This window comes from Apodemus sylvaticus, chromosome 2, assembly GCF_947179515.1.
Source record: "Apodemus sylvaticus chromosome 2, mApoSyl1.1, whole genome shotgun sequence".
NCBI lineage: Eukaryota > Metazoa > Chordata > Mammalia > Rodentia > Muridae > Apodemus > Apodemus sylvaticus.
Window position 1 is genome coordinate 186248874 of NC_067473.1, and position 16579 is coordinate 186265452.

Here is a 16579-nt window from a genome sequence, read left to right on the forward strand (position 1 = left end):
ACTATATTCCAGGAAGTGTCTGAATTGCTAGGGAAATGGACACACATACACACACACACACACACACACACACACAAACAGTGGCTGGTGTCCCACTATTATAGACATCACAGTGTTAGGGGACAGTTGATCTGGCAAATAAGTCAATGAAGATATCAACATTAGTGACATCATAGAAAATAGTGGGAAAGCTGACATCTGCACTAAGATTCAAATCTATAAATAATAAACCTGCTAAGGTCTCATGCAAGACTATTCCAATCAGAGAAGAGCAACTTCAGAGTCCCTTAGTGGAAATAAACTTGGCATGTCCCAGAGGATCTGGGCTATCAATACGAAGGAGAAACAAATATTTCTCTGACTCACACAGAACCTTAAATTGGAATGAAGAGTTTGGAAAGATTTAAATATGAAAGGCATGAATACTTAAAGTGCCGTCAAAACATTTTACTATGATGATTCGTACTGTACTGCTTAGGTAAGGACCACAGAAAAACCTGCTTATCAATCAAACAGGAAATATATCTGCCAAAGAAACGAAATCTTGGGTCTTTCAGAAAGAGTTAATTAGGTGCTAATAAAAGCAATTTAGTGACATACACTTTCATTTTGAGGCCATCTGTAATGGCTTCATAAAACTTCTCTATAGTAATCATGTAAGTTTTTAAAATCTAAACCTAAAGTCTTATTTGGGTTCTGTGCTCACCCAGGGCTGAAACATTCATGCTGTTCCTGTGGCTTACAAACAGAATCACTAAAAATAATTTGAAGACAGGAACTTATTACATAGCACAGATGTAGAATCAATTATTATTAATTATTAACAATCATGTCAATTATTATTGCTATAGTATTATTTATTATTAATAAAATATTATTTTTTTTGTTTTTGAGACAGGGTTTCTCTGTGTAGCCTTGACTATTCTGGAACTCACTCTGTAGATTAGACTAGCCTCAAACTCAGAGATCTGCCTGCCTCTGCTTCCTGAGTGCTGGGATTGAAGGCGTGTTCCATCATGCCCAGTATATCAATTATTTTTTAAGGACTTTAAAAGTTTCCTTGTATTTCTTTGATTGTGGTATCCAAGGACAGCATTTGGTGGGTACTTCTAACCCTGCTTATTCTTTCTGAACACCATCCATCAGGGTTTACCCCTCAGCCGTCTCCTAGACTACTTATACTCTGTGCTCCACAACAGAGTTCTCTGTATTTCCCCTGCATCACACCCACCTCCAGCCAATAGGAAAAGGCAGGAAGAATCCATAGCATTTTAGTCCTTAAAACACAGAGGCATGGAGGGCCAGTGTTCTCCTTCTATGATCCCAAAAGACTTAAACTCGCATCACAAAGGAACACCACAGAGCTAGCTTCTGCATAATGTAAATAACTCTTGATAGTTCCAGTGGCTTGCAGGCAGAACAGATGAGACCAGTTAGCAAAGTTGACCTCTATCTGTCGTGTGTTAAAGTGGAAGGGACTGTAACATTCATTCTGGCTAAACATGTTTGGTGGAGGTGTAGAAACTTAAAAACACTTTTACAAACCAGTAAATGAGAATAATCTATAGTGAAAATCCAGAGATGAGAAATGGGCACACTAATAAGCACAGAGGAAGCTGTAGGTGTGCTGCAGGTGTGTTGCAGGTGTGCTACAGGTGTGCTGTATTTGTGCTGCAGGTGTGCTACAGGTGTGCTACAGATATGCTGTAGGTGTACTGCAGGTATGCTGAGGGTGTGATGCAGGTGTGCTAAAGGTGTGTTGCAGGTGTGCTACAGATGTGCTGCCAGTGTGCTGCAGGTGTGCTGAGGGAGTGGCTGGACGGTACAAGAGGGTGTCCATTGACTCAAGGTGCCTAAAGCCCAAAGTCACACCAGAGGCAGGAGCCCATGACACATATGAGGCAGATTTACTCCTAAAGATGCTCAACACAGACAGCAGTTGAACTTGCTAAAGTGTCAACCCAGTCTCAATGTAGCTCCATTCTTCACTAGCAACCAGGTATGGGGACCAGACCTGAAATCCCAGGAGCTTATAGAGAACAAGAGGATTGCAATGACGTCAGTGTTAGCCTGAGCTACAGAGTTTGCTCAAAGCCAATCTGACTTACAGCTGAGACCCTATCTCTAAAATAAGAAAACAACAGAAATTCTAGTTGAGTTGATGTGAATAACCTTTTGCTAGCTGTCTAACAGAGAAAAAGTACATACACTGCCATCTCTGGCAGAAACACATCCACTCAAGCATGGTCTTTATGGTTCTTTTAAGTACAACGTTCTAATACACACACACATGCATGTACACACATGCACATATGAATGAAAATGCACACACATATACACATGCACACATGCATGCACATTCACATGCACACATGCAAATGTACATACATACACATGCACACACATATGCACATGCACACACATACACCCACATACACATATGCACATACACATACATACAAACACACACTTATACACACATGAAATACATATACACATGCACACAGGCACAGTAGTGTCAGGCAGTCCTATGCTTCTCCATGGTATCCAGGTTCTAGTAGGTTTTGGGGAGTTTGTTTGCTTTTTGGTTCAATAGTTTTAAGTTTTTTAAATTACATTTATTTATATGTTGGGAGGCACTCAGGCTACAGTGCATGTATAGAGGTCAGAAGGCAACTTGTGGGAGGAAGTCTTAGGGATGACTCAGGTCATGAGGCTTGGCAGCAGGCACACTTACCTGCTGAGCCATTTACCAGCGACCAAAATGAGTTCATTCAAAACTCGGTAGAAATGGCTCATAAAAAAACTGAGATGACAAAATTCATAGGCAAGCTCTTCAAAATAAGCATTGGAAGTGTGTTAAATAAATGAAAAAGAAGAGAAAAAACATGACTTAAAGCGCAGAACTCCAAGAAAGAAAACTAAGAAGAATTAGGAGAGAATGAGCTCCCATTTCCAAAATGAAGGTGGACTCGAAAGTGCGCCACCTAGAGGAAGAAAAGGTGTATGAAACCAAACATAAGTTTTGCCAACATAAAATACAAAATGGAATGAGACTAGGAGAGCAAACACAGAGATAACAAACTGTTAGACACTCCTAACTTGAAGTCTTGGGGTGGGAGGGCATGGAGCACAAAATAGACCAGGGAAGAGGAAACATTTGAAGAAATGCCGCCAACCACGAAGGTGACAAAGCAATTTTTAAAATGTCAGTTTGCCTACTAAAATATCCCAGGCAAAGCCAACCAGGGCAGAAACAAAGAAAAGGACCTAGAAAAAAACTAGAAAATAAATAAATAAGAGAAATCTGTTTTTAAAAAATCAGTTTAAAAAATGAAAAAAATATATTCAGGAAAGCCACAGGAGAGATAATGTGTGAATTCTCCTTAGAATCACTGGAAATCATGAGATGGTACAATGGTGTCGTAAGTCTCCTGGTTTTAAATTAAGTGAAACCATTTAACCCTCTAAACTCTGGAGGAATGGACTATCAAAGGTATCTGCGGTAGAGGGCATGTGTCTCCTTCATGCTTCTCTACATACAAACGCTACTGTTGTGGAAACAGGACAGCTCCAGCAGAAGCCATGCTCTGGGAGAACAGGGGTGGCAGTTACCACTACACCTCAGGACCTGAACAACACTACAGACCAACTCATTCAAACCACTGTATGTGGTAATGCTTTCCCAGTGGTAACTTACAGCGATGTCGCAACGCTAAACAGACGAGAAAGAAGAGGAACAATTAAAACCCACAGCACTCTGCCCCTTGGGAAGTCATGGTTGAGCTGGTTGCATCACTGAACATGAAGCTATCCATAGATTGGCTCCTGCATTCTTGGACACAGCAGAGGACAGTAGTGGCCTTCCTTTTCTTTTATTCTAAAGACTTTAGTACTCCTTACATCTCAGACATAGAAAGTTTTTCCTTTCAGAAGTTGAAATATCAAATAAAACATTTAGAAGCAGGTCTTTTCTCTTGGTGCTTAAGTATGTACTGTGAATAAACAAAAAAAAAAACAAACAAAAAACAACAAAACAATTGTTCAAGGGAAGGGCTGGGGAGATGGCCCAGCACTGCACAAGCATGAAGACCTGAATTCGGATCCTCAGCATGCATGTAAAATCTTGCTCTTGGAAGGGTGTTCCTTTAATCCAAGCTCTGGGGAGACTAGAGGCTCCTGGAAGAAGCTCTAGGACAGGCTAACCCGGCCCATTGCTGAACTCCAATTCCAGCGAGAGACCCTGTCTCAAAAGAGACAGAGAGAAATCTAAGACACCCAAATTCCACCTCTGGTTTCCACACATGCATGCCTGGGTGGAGGCACACACGCACACACACACACACACACACACACACACACACACACACACACACACCACTAGATGAGGGAGGGTAACAGTGAGTAGGGTGGTCAGAGATAATAATAATCCCCGAGTCCTACACAGACCTAATTCCCGACACAGCTGAGACTGACACCCATGCTTTGCCCTTGGTGGCGGGTGTCAGACACAGATTGAGAGCAGCAGCAAACACGGCAGCTGGCCAGGCTGGTATCTTCCCATACACCCAAAGTTTAGCCAAGTGAACTTGCTATGAACTTGCTACACAGCCAAGACTAGGGTAAGTGTCTTTGTGCACAGAGGATATTCGGTTGCTGTGACAGGAATGGAGCTCTTCTCCCCAAGGGCTTTGATCTGTGTCTCTACTGATGTTAACAGGTGACTTGACGTCAGTGTGAGGGACTCTTCATTCAGAGATTTTCATCCAGAGTGTTTTACCAGTTACAGGCACTTCTTTGGGGAAAGCAGTGTCTTACCAACTGAAATACTATTTTACAGTGATTAATGTAAATACACATTTTGCTATTCATCAGTTCATACACACACACACACACACACACACACACACACACACACCTCTCTCATCTTCTGTGATCTTTGGAATCTGAACAAAGTATCCTGAACACAAAGGGATTGTTTTCAAATGGAAAAACACACATGTCCTTACAATTCCTTCTCTAACATATTTCAAGATGAGCTGAAATGTAACTCAACTCCCTAATGTAGTTGCTTTCCTCTCAGTTTAAAAAAAAAAAAAAACAACCTTCTAAGATGATTGATTTCCAATTCACAGTCAGTTCTTCCTACTCTAGGCTTGGTGCTGAAAGGTTGGGGAGGTAGAGGATAAAGAGACACCACTGGTTAACAATTGTCACCAATTCTCGTTCAACTCAGTTAACCATAAAATGTTCTTTATTTTATTTGTTGAGACAAGCCCTCATCCAGCCCAGGCTGTTCTTGAACTTGCTATATAGCCAAGGCTGACCCTGAGCTCCTCTGTCTCCAAGCCCTTGACTGTCTGTGGGAGACACAGCTGTGGACAGATGCCCTGGCGGCTTCCTTCCTGTGCCTGCCTTATTCTCCATGCCTCTTCAGCCATCACACTCCTAAGAAGACCTGCCTGAGCATTGTAAACTCCCCTAACCTTAACATCTTCCCATTGCCCTGTATAGAGAATTAATTTTTTTTAGGTACACTGACATTTTTGACTTTTTGATTACTAAAGAAGAATTATTCTAATGCCTTTTCAAACCTTTATTACAATAGGTGAGAGTGAATCCAAGTTCAAATACAAATAAAAACAAGCAGGTATTTGGAGACAGTAGGGAGGAGAAGAAGGGCCAAGATGGTAAGAGGAAGTTGTTTGGGATATCAAAGAGGATGATTTGGGAAATAAATTGGTTTTAGATGTCAAGAGTAGCCTAGTGCCAGGCAGTGGTGGCACATGCCTTTAATCCTAGCACTTGGGAGGCAGAGGCAGGCAGATTTCTGAGTTTGAGGCCAGCCTAGTCTACAGAGTGAGTTCCATGACAGTCAGAACTATACAGAGAAAACCCTGTCTCAAAAAACCAAATAATAATAATAATAAAATAAAGAGTTACCTAGAAACATTTGTTGCTAAGACTAGGTTCAGTGGACCCTGATAGAAGTTGGGTCAAGGCAGTTTTTGAAGATTCACCACTCCTGAGGTTCACTTAAGAATGCAGGATGTGGGACTGGAACCACAGTAATGATAAAGCTTTAGCGCGTGAAGCCCCAGAACCTGAGTTCGATCCCAGAACCCATGAAACACAATGGGGCAAGGTAGCTGTACTATGATTCCAGCCCTGGGGAGGCAGAGACAAGGGAACCCTGAAGCTTGCTGCCCGCCCAGCCTAAACAGTGAGCTCCAGGCTGCTAAGAGAAGTTGTCTAAAAACACGAGGTGAAAAGTCCTGAGAAATAACAGCCAAGGTTTACCCCTGGCCCCCACGTGCTTGTGCACACTCCTGAAAACACAGGTGCACCTGAACACACACACTCACAAAGGGAATGTAAGAAGTATTGCACTCATGTTTTTTTAAACTCTGCAATAAGGAGGCAAGAAGCAAGGTTAGAACTCTGTAAGTTCAAGTCCAGGCTAATCTGCATAGTGAGTTATAGGCCAGCTAAAGCTAAATACTGAAACCCTGTATCAAATAAATTAATTAATTAGATATAGATAGACAGACAGACAGACAGACAGAAAGATGTAAGCTCTGGAATATAAACTTCCTCTTTGTATGTTATTATAGAGGACTGTCACCTACTGAGCTCCTCTGAATGAAATCTTTTAGTAGAATCCCACACAGAAACGTCCAAAGGAAATTTAGGAAGTCTGAATTTCAGCAGATGGTAAACACACTTAAATATTGATACTGTACTAATCATTTGCTGCCTCCTATACCAATTCATTTCTAGAAATTGACCCCTCTAATCTTTCCTGAGTACTCACGAAGAAGGACTGTATTATCTCCACGTCAGGATTACAGAAGGCTGAAGCCCACAGCTATTACAAAGCCTGTTCAAAATTACTCAATCACAGCACATCAGGGTGTGAGTGACTCTAAGACCCTGGTGACTGAGAGGGTTCTCAGGTGCTCAGGTGTTGTGCTGGTGTGAGTCTATGAAATGTGTCCTTTTCCCAGTAAACACACAGGACATGGAGCCGGGAGAGCAAGGCGAAGGGGAATGGTTTGCAAATGTGGATGTCTATATGTTTTGGCACATTCTGAACTCTTTATCTGCAAAGTCCAGTGCAGTGTCTGGTGATCAAGGGCCGGTTATCAGTCCTTCCTTTAATGAGCTGAATGACTCGTCGATTAAATTCACAACATGACTGCATATTCTGTTGCTGATCTCTAGAAAGATACGAAGGCTGTGTTTCTCAAACCCAGGTATGCTGAAGGCCGCCGTGGCAACACTCTAGGACCAGAAGGCATTGTCTGTGTGTCACAACACAGAGAGGATTGCAGGTGTCCGTGGCAAGCCCAGCCCACGGAGCCTTCCAAGTTCAGCTGGGGGAGATCTAGAACACGGGCGGGGGATATAATGGTTCAATGAGCTGTTCTGGAGCTGTGTGGTGAAGCTGCTGCACCTGGGATGCCAGGAGAGACTCTTTGGAGGTGATTTCAATTCTGCCATATTTTCTACTCAGCCTTATCCACACCTTCTGGTCTCAGAGAAACACAAGGCAGAGAGGGGAAAGGAAAGACAGGTAAGAGAAACCTAAGCAGCATGTGGAGGCTCAGAGGCTGCTACCGTCAAACTTGTAGTTGTGGCAAGCTGGGTCTGGAGGTGCACGCTGCTGTCTTTCTCTCATTTCCCATTCCATTGCTTTCCACCATAGCTCAGTAGACCTGGGGGTTTTGTGTTTGTTTGTTTTTTTATTTATTTGTTTGTTTGTTTGTTTGTTTGTTTTTAAAAGCCAATGGCTAATTTCCTGTGTAACATTTCCACAATGTTCTCTATAGGTTGAAAAATGAGCACTTGGTTTACTTTGTGCTGTGAGGTCTGAGCCAATTAATTGCGGAAGGTTGAGCATTTAAATTAAAACAGAATTGGAAAAGTTCTGTTTGCCAGGCTGACAGGGAGGGGTTCCTGGAGGAGAGGAAAGATGTTGTCTCTAAAATTCAGTTCTGCCATGAGAACATGTACCACACCAAGGATTCCTTCTGGCACATCTGTGGCACATTTAGAGTCTGAGGGTTTTCGTGTGGGATTTAAACACAGATTAAAGATCCACAGAGCTCCAGGGAAGAATATTACATTTTAATTTTGTTTGATCATTTTATTAAATTTGCACAGAAAAAAATCAATTAAAGGTCAGAACTTAGTTTTCATACCCAAAGCACAGATTACATATTCCAGCTTGTATCTGACAGTGGAATTTTTTGGGTTTTTGGGGTTTCTTATTAATTAGTGACACTCAAAGTACTCAGAAGACTGATTGCTCTTACTATCATGTGTATGGTGAAATCAGATGGAAATATGCCATCCCCCCCTCTATAGGACACCCTCGAGTTCTATACACACCATGGTGGTAACTGAGTAAACCTAGCAGTAAACAGAAATCTCAAGAGCTCTGTCCTGGGGTTAATCTTCAGAGAAGAATTGGCAGTGTGGAGTGACTAACATTTGAGTGTATAGACCTGAAGTGTGACCAGCCACTCCTCAGTTTGTTGCCTGAGTTCTCTCTCCTATACAGATGATGCCTGGCTACCTTGCAGGGTTGTTATAAAGATTAAGCAGGTGCTATGTAGATGTCTTCACAAGAGGCTGGGACAAAAACATCTAAGCTGTCCTGCAAACACTGGAAGTGGGGGTTGTGTTTTTGATGAAAGATTAATTTGCAGGATAACACCAATGACATAATATTCTGAGTAATTAACATGAACATTTTTATTTGTTTGTTTGTTTTAAAAAGCCAATGGCTAATTTCCACGAACGTTTACTACATTTGAAACCTGGGTGAGAAACCACTGGACTTTCAACAGCACTGATTCTTGTGGGACACTGTCTCAGGATGGGGGGGTGTTATCAGAATCTATGGATCCCTGGTCTTTGTGGTGGCCCAGTAAGGTATCAGGACAAAGGCTGATGTGGAAATCCCAGTCCAGTGTCAGAAATCAGGAGCAGCTCTGGCAGGTCCTCAACCGCTTGGGTCACAGCTTTGTTTAACAGGTGTCATTTTAATGTACCTTATCTCCAGCCCACACTTTGTTTCAATTCCAAAATTTTAGTTTCTCTCATTTCCAAACTGACTAACCATGCATGCCAGTGAAAGTGCTCACCTTTGCCCTACTCTCCCTGATATCTGACTTACACAAGGTCTTTACACCCTCTGGGATAAGCAGAGTCTTCTGCCATCTCCTGGAGCTGCTGCAAGGGCTGTCTGATAAAATAATGACAGGGTGTGGGAGGGAGACGTTACTTACACCATAGCAAGAGCTCGGTAAGTACAACCATCCTTGCTATTTCTTTTTTTTTTTCTTTTTCTTTTTCTAATTTTTGGAAGATATTTGCAGTAAGAAATCAGATGTCACTCTGGTTTCCATAGTAAAAACCTCTGTGGTTGTATTAGTTCAGTAACATGGGCTCTAAAAATGTTCTTCAGTTTAAACTGAAAGAGAACGGGAAGAGGCTGGGGAGAGGAGAGAGGGAGGAAGGAATGAGGAGGGAGCTTCAGAGGCCACAGATCAGCAGTGAGTCTTCCTCTATCCCTCCGTGTAACTTTCTCCTCAACAGAGCTGATGCTCCTTGTATTTAGAGCATTTCCTCCAAGTTTTCTGTGCCGTCTTTTTTTCTAACGTCATGTCTCTAGGAATTCAACAACTTTTCATTTGTTCTGGACAGTTTTTGTCTAACCATCAATTCATTTTCTAAACCAGAAATGTCCTAACAGCATTCCCTTGGCTAGGATGTGAGCACCACCCCACTCAAGGGAGGCTGTCTTAAGAACTTAGCTTGCCATGACAATTAAAATCTACCTGCCTGCAGAAGATTTAAGACTAACAGCCCAAACCTATACATTTTATTGTTGTCTTGCTCTGACCTTGCTCAGCTAAGCTCTCCTACGTAGCCCAAACCGTCCACCCCAGCATGGTGCTGCCCACAGTGGGCTGGGCCATCCCATGTCAATCATCAGTTACTAAGCAGAACAGTCTCTCAGTCTGATCCAGGCAATTCATCCCCTGAGGTTCCCTCCTCCCAGATGGCTTCGGGTTGTGTCAAGTAGACAATAAAAACTAATTGTCACAACTGGTATAATTTGCTAAAGTCATAAATAATTAGCTTCTTTAAAAACATTATTTAATTTATTTATCTCTGTATATGTCATGCACATGTAGCAGAGTACAACTCTGTAGAGTTGATACTGTTTCTACCTTTACAAGGGTTCCAGGGATTGAACTCAGGGTTGCTGGCTTCAGTAGGGTTTTTTCCAAACCTTACTGTGTTTATTCTCATTTACCTTCTCAGCAAAATAGTCTCATATCCCACATGTGCCTTTGAGTTTATTTATTCTATCTCCATGAAACAAGCAAAAGAACTTTTTAATCTTAAAACATTGGGGCAATATCTTCTGAAAAACAACACTTTCAGAATTACATTTACTTTGAAGATTCAAATTTCAAATGAGTTATCATTTCAAGTATTATTATATCAGAAAACTTCCTATGGAAAACCTGCTATAAAATGATTACCTTTATAGTGATTCATCTGATATAATACTTGATGGTTACTAATCTCCCTGCAGAGATGTCTCTATCAGCATTCAGTACTAGAATGAAAACCATAAAAGATAATTTATCTCAGGAACAGAAATTGCACAGAAACTATGGAATGTGTTTTTGTTTGTTTGTTTTCTCCTCTTCTATGTACAGTCAGTGATGGTCTGTCTTTAGTTGCCGCTTGATTTTCTTTGTGGGTAGAGCACAGTGCTTGTTTTTTATTTTCCCTGCGTGTGTGTATGCATGTGTGCATGTGTGTGCCTGTGCATACATGTACATGCATGTGTTTGCTCATGTGTGCACATGTGTATGAATGTGTGTATGTGTGTGTGCATGTGTGTGTTTGCCTGTGTGTGTATGTGTGTATATGTATGTGTTTGCGTATGTGTGTATGTATGTATGTATGTGTGTGTTTGTCCATGTGTGTATATGTTTGCCTGTGTGTGTATACACATATGTGTGTATGTGTGTGTGTGTGCATGTATGTATATGTGTGTATGTATGCGTGTGTGTACATGGAGACCAGAGGTTGATGCTGGGAACCAGTCTCCATCAGCCACCTCATTCATTATGGCAAGGTCTCTCAATCAAACCAAGTTCTTGGTGATGTGGTTGGTCTACCTTTCCAGCTTGCTCTGAGGATCCTCATCTCTACCTTTCAAGGCTTGGAATGCAAATGGGCCACCAGAGTCACTCAGCATTTACATAGATTTGTGGAGATACAGATACTAGTTTTCACGTATGAGTAGCTCATAGTTTAACCACCGAATCTTCCCCTAGCTACTGGATGTTTCTAAAAGAATTCCCCACCCCCATAAAGAGTAAGTTCTAGAAACCATTGGTGAACTAGCTTCGGTTTATTTGACTATGGCAGACTAATTCACACACTCTCCAGTCATCATGTCCCATGGAATTTGCTTTTTGATCCTTTGGATGAAGGAAAAACAAAAGAAGTTAGGTGTGAATTTCCAGAATGAGTTTGGTTTTTCTTATGAGAGCCATACAAAAATCAAGGGGGTAAGATTTGGAATGCTCACTCTTTTCTTTCTTTTCTCTTTTCTTTTTCTTCCTTCTTTCTTCCCTCCCTCCCTTCCCTCCCTCTTTCCTGTCTTTCATTCTTGGTAAAACAGGGTCTTAGTGTGTATCCTTGACTGAACAGGAACTCATCACGTAGACAGAGCTACCTTTAAACTCACAGTGATCCACCAGCCTCTGCCTTCTACACGCTTTTGCCAATGAGGTCACACCCAGACCCCTGTTTTTCTTTAACTCTAAGTTCCTCAGGCAGAGAGCAGCTAGTCTCCTCTAAGTTACTCACCTGATTACCCAGTTGTAGAGGAGTACTGAGGCTTCCCTTCCCTGTTCGCATACCATACCTTCACTGAGACACATGATGGCTGTGTTCTTTCTAGTCCTGCCTCCATTTTCTACCTCTTTGACCTACTCTGCCTACCATCTATAACTTAACCAACTTTCTAAATGTCATACATGCTCATGTTACTGCCTTCCTGATGCCTTTCAAAGGCACACAGCCTCCAAATAAGATCCATCTCTTCGTGTGACCCTCGGTCACAGCCGTTACTGCTTTCTTAGCCTTCTACACACAGTTTGGTGCACTCTGCTTCCGGGACTCCTCCAAGAAACCCACCCCTCACAGTATCCTCACAGCCCTGTTCATGCACTATAGTTATTCGTCATCTCTCCCAAAGAGTCTTGTATTGTCAACCACTCTTCCCATACCCATATGTTTCACGGCACCAAGTATGTGGTTCCCCTGGAGTGGGTGTAGCAGCACACACTCTGTCAGCCGCCAGTACTGTTCTGAGTGTAGTGTTTCTCACAGCAGTTTTTGTTTCCACCTTACACAGCAGAAATCAGCCACCTCCCCTCACTCCTATTATCCTGTGCCTGCTGTGTAATGGGCTTCCATAACTGCCTCCCAAATGAATAGCTGGATGTGTGAGCCACAGTCAATAAGACCTAGGAAAGATGTTTCTAGGGAACCCAGACAACAGAGTCAGGCGGAAGGAAAACAAAGACTAAGTCACACTGGTGCTGTAAATAGTGGCTGGAGTTTCTCAAGTGCCTATTAGAAAATACTATCATATGTTCCCTGGGACACACAGGAATGCCACAACCACAGTGCTCTGCTTCTGAAAGGGTGCTCTTATATCTCCTAGTATCGTCCCACAATTCCTCCACCTGAAAACTATTACTGAGCAACGGCAAGAAAGCAAACCAATAGGAAGTGTGTGTTTTCCAGGAGTTACCATCTTTTCTCTGAAATGAACCTGGTAACTATGCCAGTGCTCCCAGCGCCCATTAGCATTTGGGAGAGCTCTGTCTGGGAAGCATGGGGCTTTGTGAGGTGTGGATACAAAGGGAGCAAAAAACGAAGTAAATGCAACTTTTCTTGTCAGGTGATAATGAAACTGACCAGCAACATTGTTTCTCCAAACTTGTAGCAAAGTCTAGGCTGTGTTTAAAAAGGGGGAGGGCCTTCCTTGGCGGAGTCCGTCTTCTAGCTGAGGGCTTTACTCGTAGGACACATCTCCTTTATGACAGTAACATTTTATAACGTTCAGCAGAAATGCCTCAACTTCTTGATGCACGAAAGTGTAACCTGAGCCAGATACCTGGGGCATAGGTAAGAAAAGCAGGGGTTCTGGTTCTGTTGATAACTTTAGCTTTTAGTTTCTGGTTTGGGAACTACAAACCAGAAATGCCTAAAATTCTGAGACAGGACAACTGGAGCAAGAAGATGCCAGCCACACTAAACCAAAGCCACACCATTACCTTAGTGAAAGCTAGTTAGGTTGACCATGATCTTTGCTGACTACTAGCCCAGCCTAATGTGTAAGGAAACCTCTTCTGCCTTATTTTAGTGCATTTATAAGATTAAAGGACTTCTATGCTCACAAGTACAATAAGCATCTCATACCGGAAGAGCTCCAAACACAAATGAAAGGTACTCGAAGTTCACCTTGAGGGAGCTGAGGACACTAGTCAGTTGGCAGAGTGCTTGCTGAGCATACCCAGAAGCCCTGAATTGGATCCCTAGTGTGACCTAAAGTGACTGTGGTGGTACACACCTGGGACACCAACAAGCTGGAGATGGAGACAAGAGGATCAGAAGCTCAGGGTCATTCTGAATTACAGAGTAAGTTCAAAGCCAGCCTGGACCGCTAGAGATCTTTTCTCAACGAATGCTAGCCACAAAATCAGCCTGAACTACATGAGGAAGCTCTTGAGACACTACCTTCCAATGTGAAGTGTGGGCTGAGGCTACCAGGGTGAAGACTGCTCTCACAGAACCAGTGATATGCTGTCTGCCTTTTTGCTGAGTTAGTATTTGTGCCACCACAAAAGCAATATCGAAATGAAGCTTACCACAGATGATAGTGACTCCAGGTTGCACCCAGGTCACCATATGTTCATCAGGTGACTTCTCTTAAAAATGTCCTTACAGAAGTAGTTTAAATATTTTATTCCTGCCATCATACACAGCTATGATATTTCTGTTCATTATCTATGTGACAGACGCAAGAATCACCAGGGAAAACTGGCCCCTGTACTTGCCTGGGGGAGACTATCTTGATTACCTTGATTGATATTCATAGACTTAGGCAAGAGACACTAGACCTTTTCAGGGTGGACAAAGCCTGCATCTCTCTTTGCTCCTGGCTATGGATGCCATCTGACCAGCTCCCTGGGTTGCTATGGCCATGATTCCCTGCTATGATGGACTGTAACCCAGAACTGTGAGCAGAAATACTCTTCCCCACTTAAGCTGTTTTTGATGGAGCTTATCACTGTGACAGGAAGAGGAGCTAAGACAGCATCTCTTGTGTGATGAGAAACAAGTCACACACAGAAAGCCGCAGCAGCAGAGCAAGCTCGGACATATGCATCATAGACCAGACCCACTTCATACATTCTGGCAAGAATTTGTTTCCACGTTCCCAAGGATTCTGGAGGTGTCTTGTCTCCCTCTGAATTCTGCTTCCTTGAGATTCTTCCTTCCTCTGCTGATTTCCTCCCCACTTCCCATGACAGACCCTGCTGTTTCCCAAGAGTCCCACTGACAGAAATGTGTTCTGGAAAATATGAGGTAGCAGATTGCATGTATACCGCAGAACAGGGACTATTTCAATTAAGATTTTTGTCTTCACTATCCAGGCACTTTATCCAGCACTGGGTATTCCTGGAGGCATTAACTTGTCCCTCAGAGATTTCTTCTCCCTTGTTCTCAGGTGCCCATGATCCTCTTTGGAATGAAACTAGGTGTGATGTTTATTAACCATCCACTGTTGGGAAGGCAACAGGGCTAGAGAGGTGGATCAGTGGCTAAGAGCGCTAGCTGCTCTTAAAGAGGACCTTGGTTCAATTTCCAGAACCTACAGCAGCTCACAACTGTCTGTAACTCCAGTTCCTGGGGATCCAATGCTGATGCCCTCTCTGACTTCTGAAGGCACATGCATGCTGTGTATACATACAAGGGCAGAACACACATACACATAATAAATATTTTTTAAGATGGTAACTAAAATACGATTACCATGGATCTAAAATATATGCTCATTTAAAGTGCTAGAAATGCCATGGGCTGGCTGTAATTATTTAACTGGGTGTGTGAAGTGGTTACACAAACACATTTTTATATGTGTGGCATATCTGCATGCTGCTGCATGTATGTATATGCTCATGTGAAGGCTGGGCGTTGACATCGGGTATATTCACTTTGCTGATCCAGTCAGACTGGCTGGCTACAAACTCCAGGGAGTACTGTTTCCTCTCTCCCAGCATTGAGTCTGCAGGTGTACCACTCTGTGCCTGGCTTTTTACATGGATACTTAGGATCTGAACTCCAGTCTTCCCATTCACAAGGCAAGCTCTTCACACACTGAGCCAACTCTCCAGTGCTAATCATTTCAATTGTTTACAGATACACACAAATCATGAAAGTTTCCCATTTAATGATTTATGCATGTTTCTCCTACATGCTGCTTTAAGCTGGTCAAACACTTATCTCTTCAAGTGATCTTTGGGGATGTCCAAAACCCTCCTCCTGTCATTTGTGAGATACAGTCTGTGGCTCTTATCTACAAGTCACCAGCTGTACAGTCTCACCCGCGGGCTTCTTGCTCCTATCTGACTCCAATATGGCACCCACTGACCAACCTCGCGCCTCCCCAGCCTTTCCAGTCTCCTTAGCTTCTCCTGACCTCCCTTCCACTCTCCCTATTGCTGGATTCCACATACAGAACGATCATGCAGCCTTTGATGCCTGACTGAATGATATCTAGCCCCACCCATAGTGTGTCAAGTGAGAGAATTCCATTCCTTTTGCACTTACTACCCCCTCGGTGTGGTCCCACCTTTGTATACTCAGGGTAAATGGTTGCTTCTGATAATGCCAGAGTGCAGAAGCCTCTTTGTCATGCTGACATCATTTCCTTCAGTTCTAAACCCAGGTAGACTTGCTGATCTATGATCCTTCTGCGTTAGTGTCTACCACAGTGACTCTCTTTCTCCACATTCTTGCCAGCACTTGCCATCGACAGCATTCACATAACTGTTCTTTGCTGGACTCAGGTTCTATCTTGTGATTCCAACTTGCATTTCTCTGCTGAACAGTAATGAGGGACGTCTTTCTGTGCCTCTGACCTTTTGAATGTCTTCTCTTGAGAACTTGTCCTTTTTTGAGACTTGGGTCATTTGCCCTTTTGCCCGTTGTCTATTTAAGGTCTGGTTCTAACTTTACAGTGAGGTGTGTGCGTCTCCTCATCTTGCGTGCCCAGGTCCACTGTGCAGGTGACTGAAGAGGAAAGGAAATTTAGCCCAAGGCTCTGCTCAACTGTTACTCAAACGTAACTGTAAGATAGGCAGCTTTCTCACAGGTTTTTCCTGGAGAATATTGAAAAACAAAAAAGAGGTATACTTCTGACTTAATTAGAGCCTGTTTACTTAAGTTTTTGCTTTTTTTGTAA

The 16579-nt window shown here is 42.7% G+C and overlaps 1 protein-coding gene across 6 annotated transcripts in view; it reads left to right on the forward strand.

Annotated features, from left to right (window-relative positions):
- The window catches only part of Far2 (fatty acyl-CoA reductase 2), a 102958-nt gene that overhangs the window by 47684 nt on the left and 38695 nt on the right, over positions 1-16579 (forward strand). The window contains exons 1-2 of one of the 6 annotated variants that reach the window (XM_052175322.1): positions 7170-7256; positions 7517-7576. The exons of 1 other annotated variant lie outside the window; for it this stretch is intronic. Coding sequence is in view for 1 of the 5 variants with exons in the window: in XM_052175318.1 (XP_052031278.1) it covers positions 7462-7484 (23 nt within the window). In the remaining 4 variants the exon portion in view is untranslated. 4 more of the 6 variants (XM_052175323.1, XM_052175319.1, XM_052175318.1 and 1 more) reach the window with 4 other exon arrangements.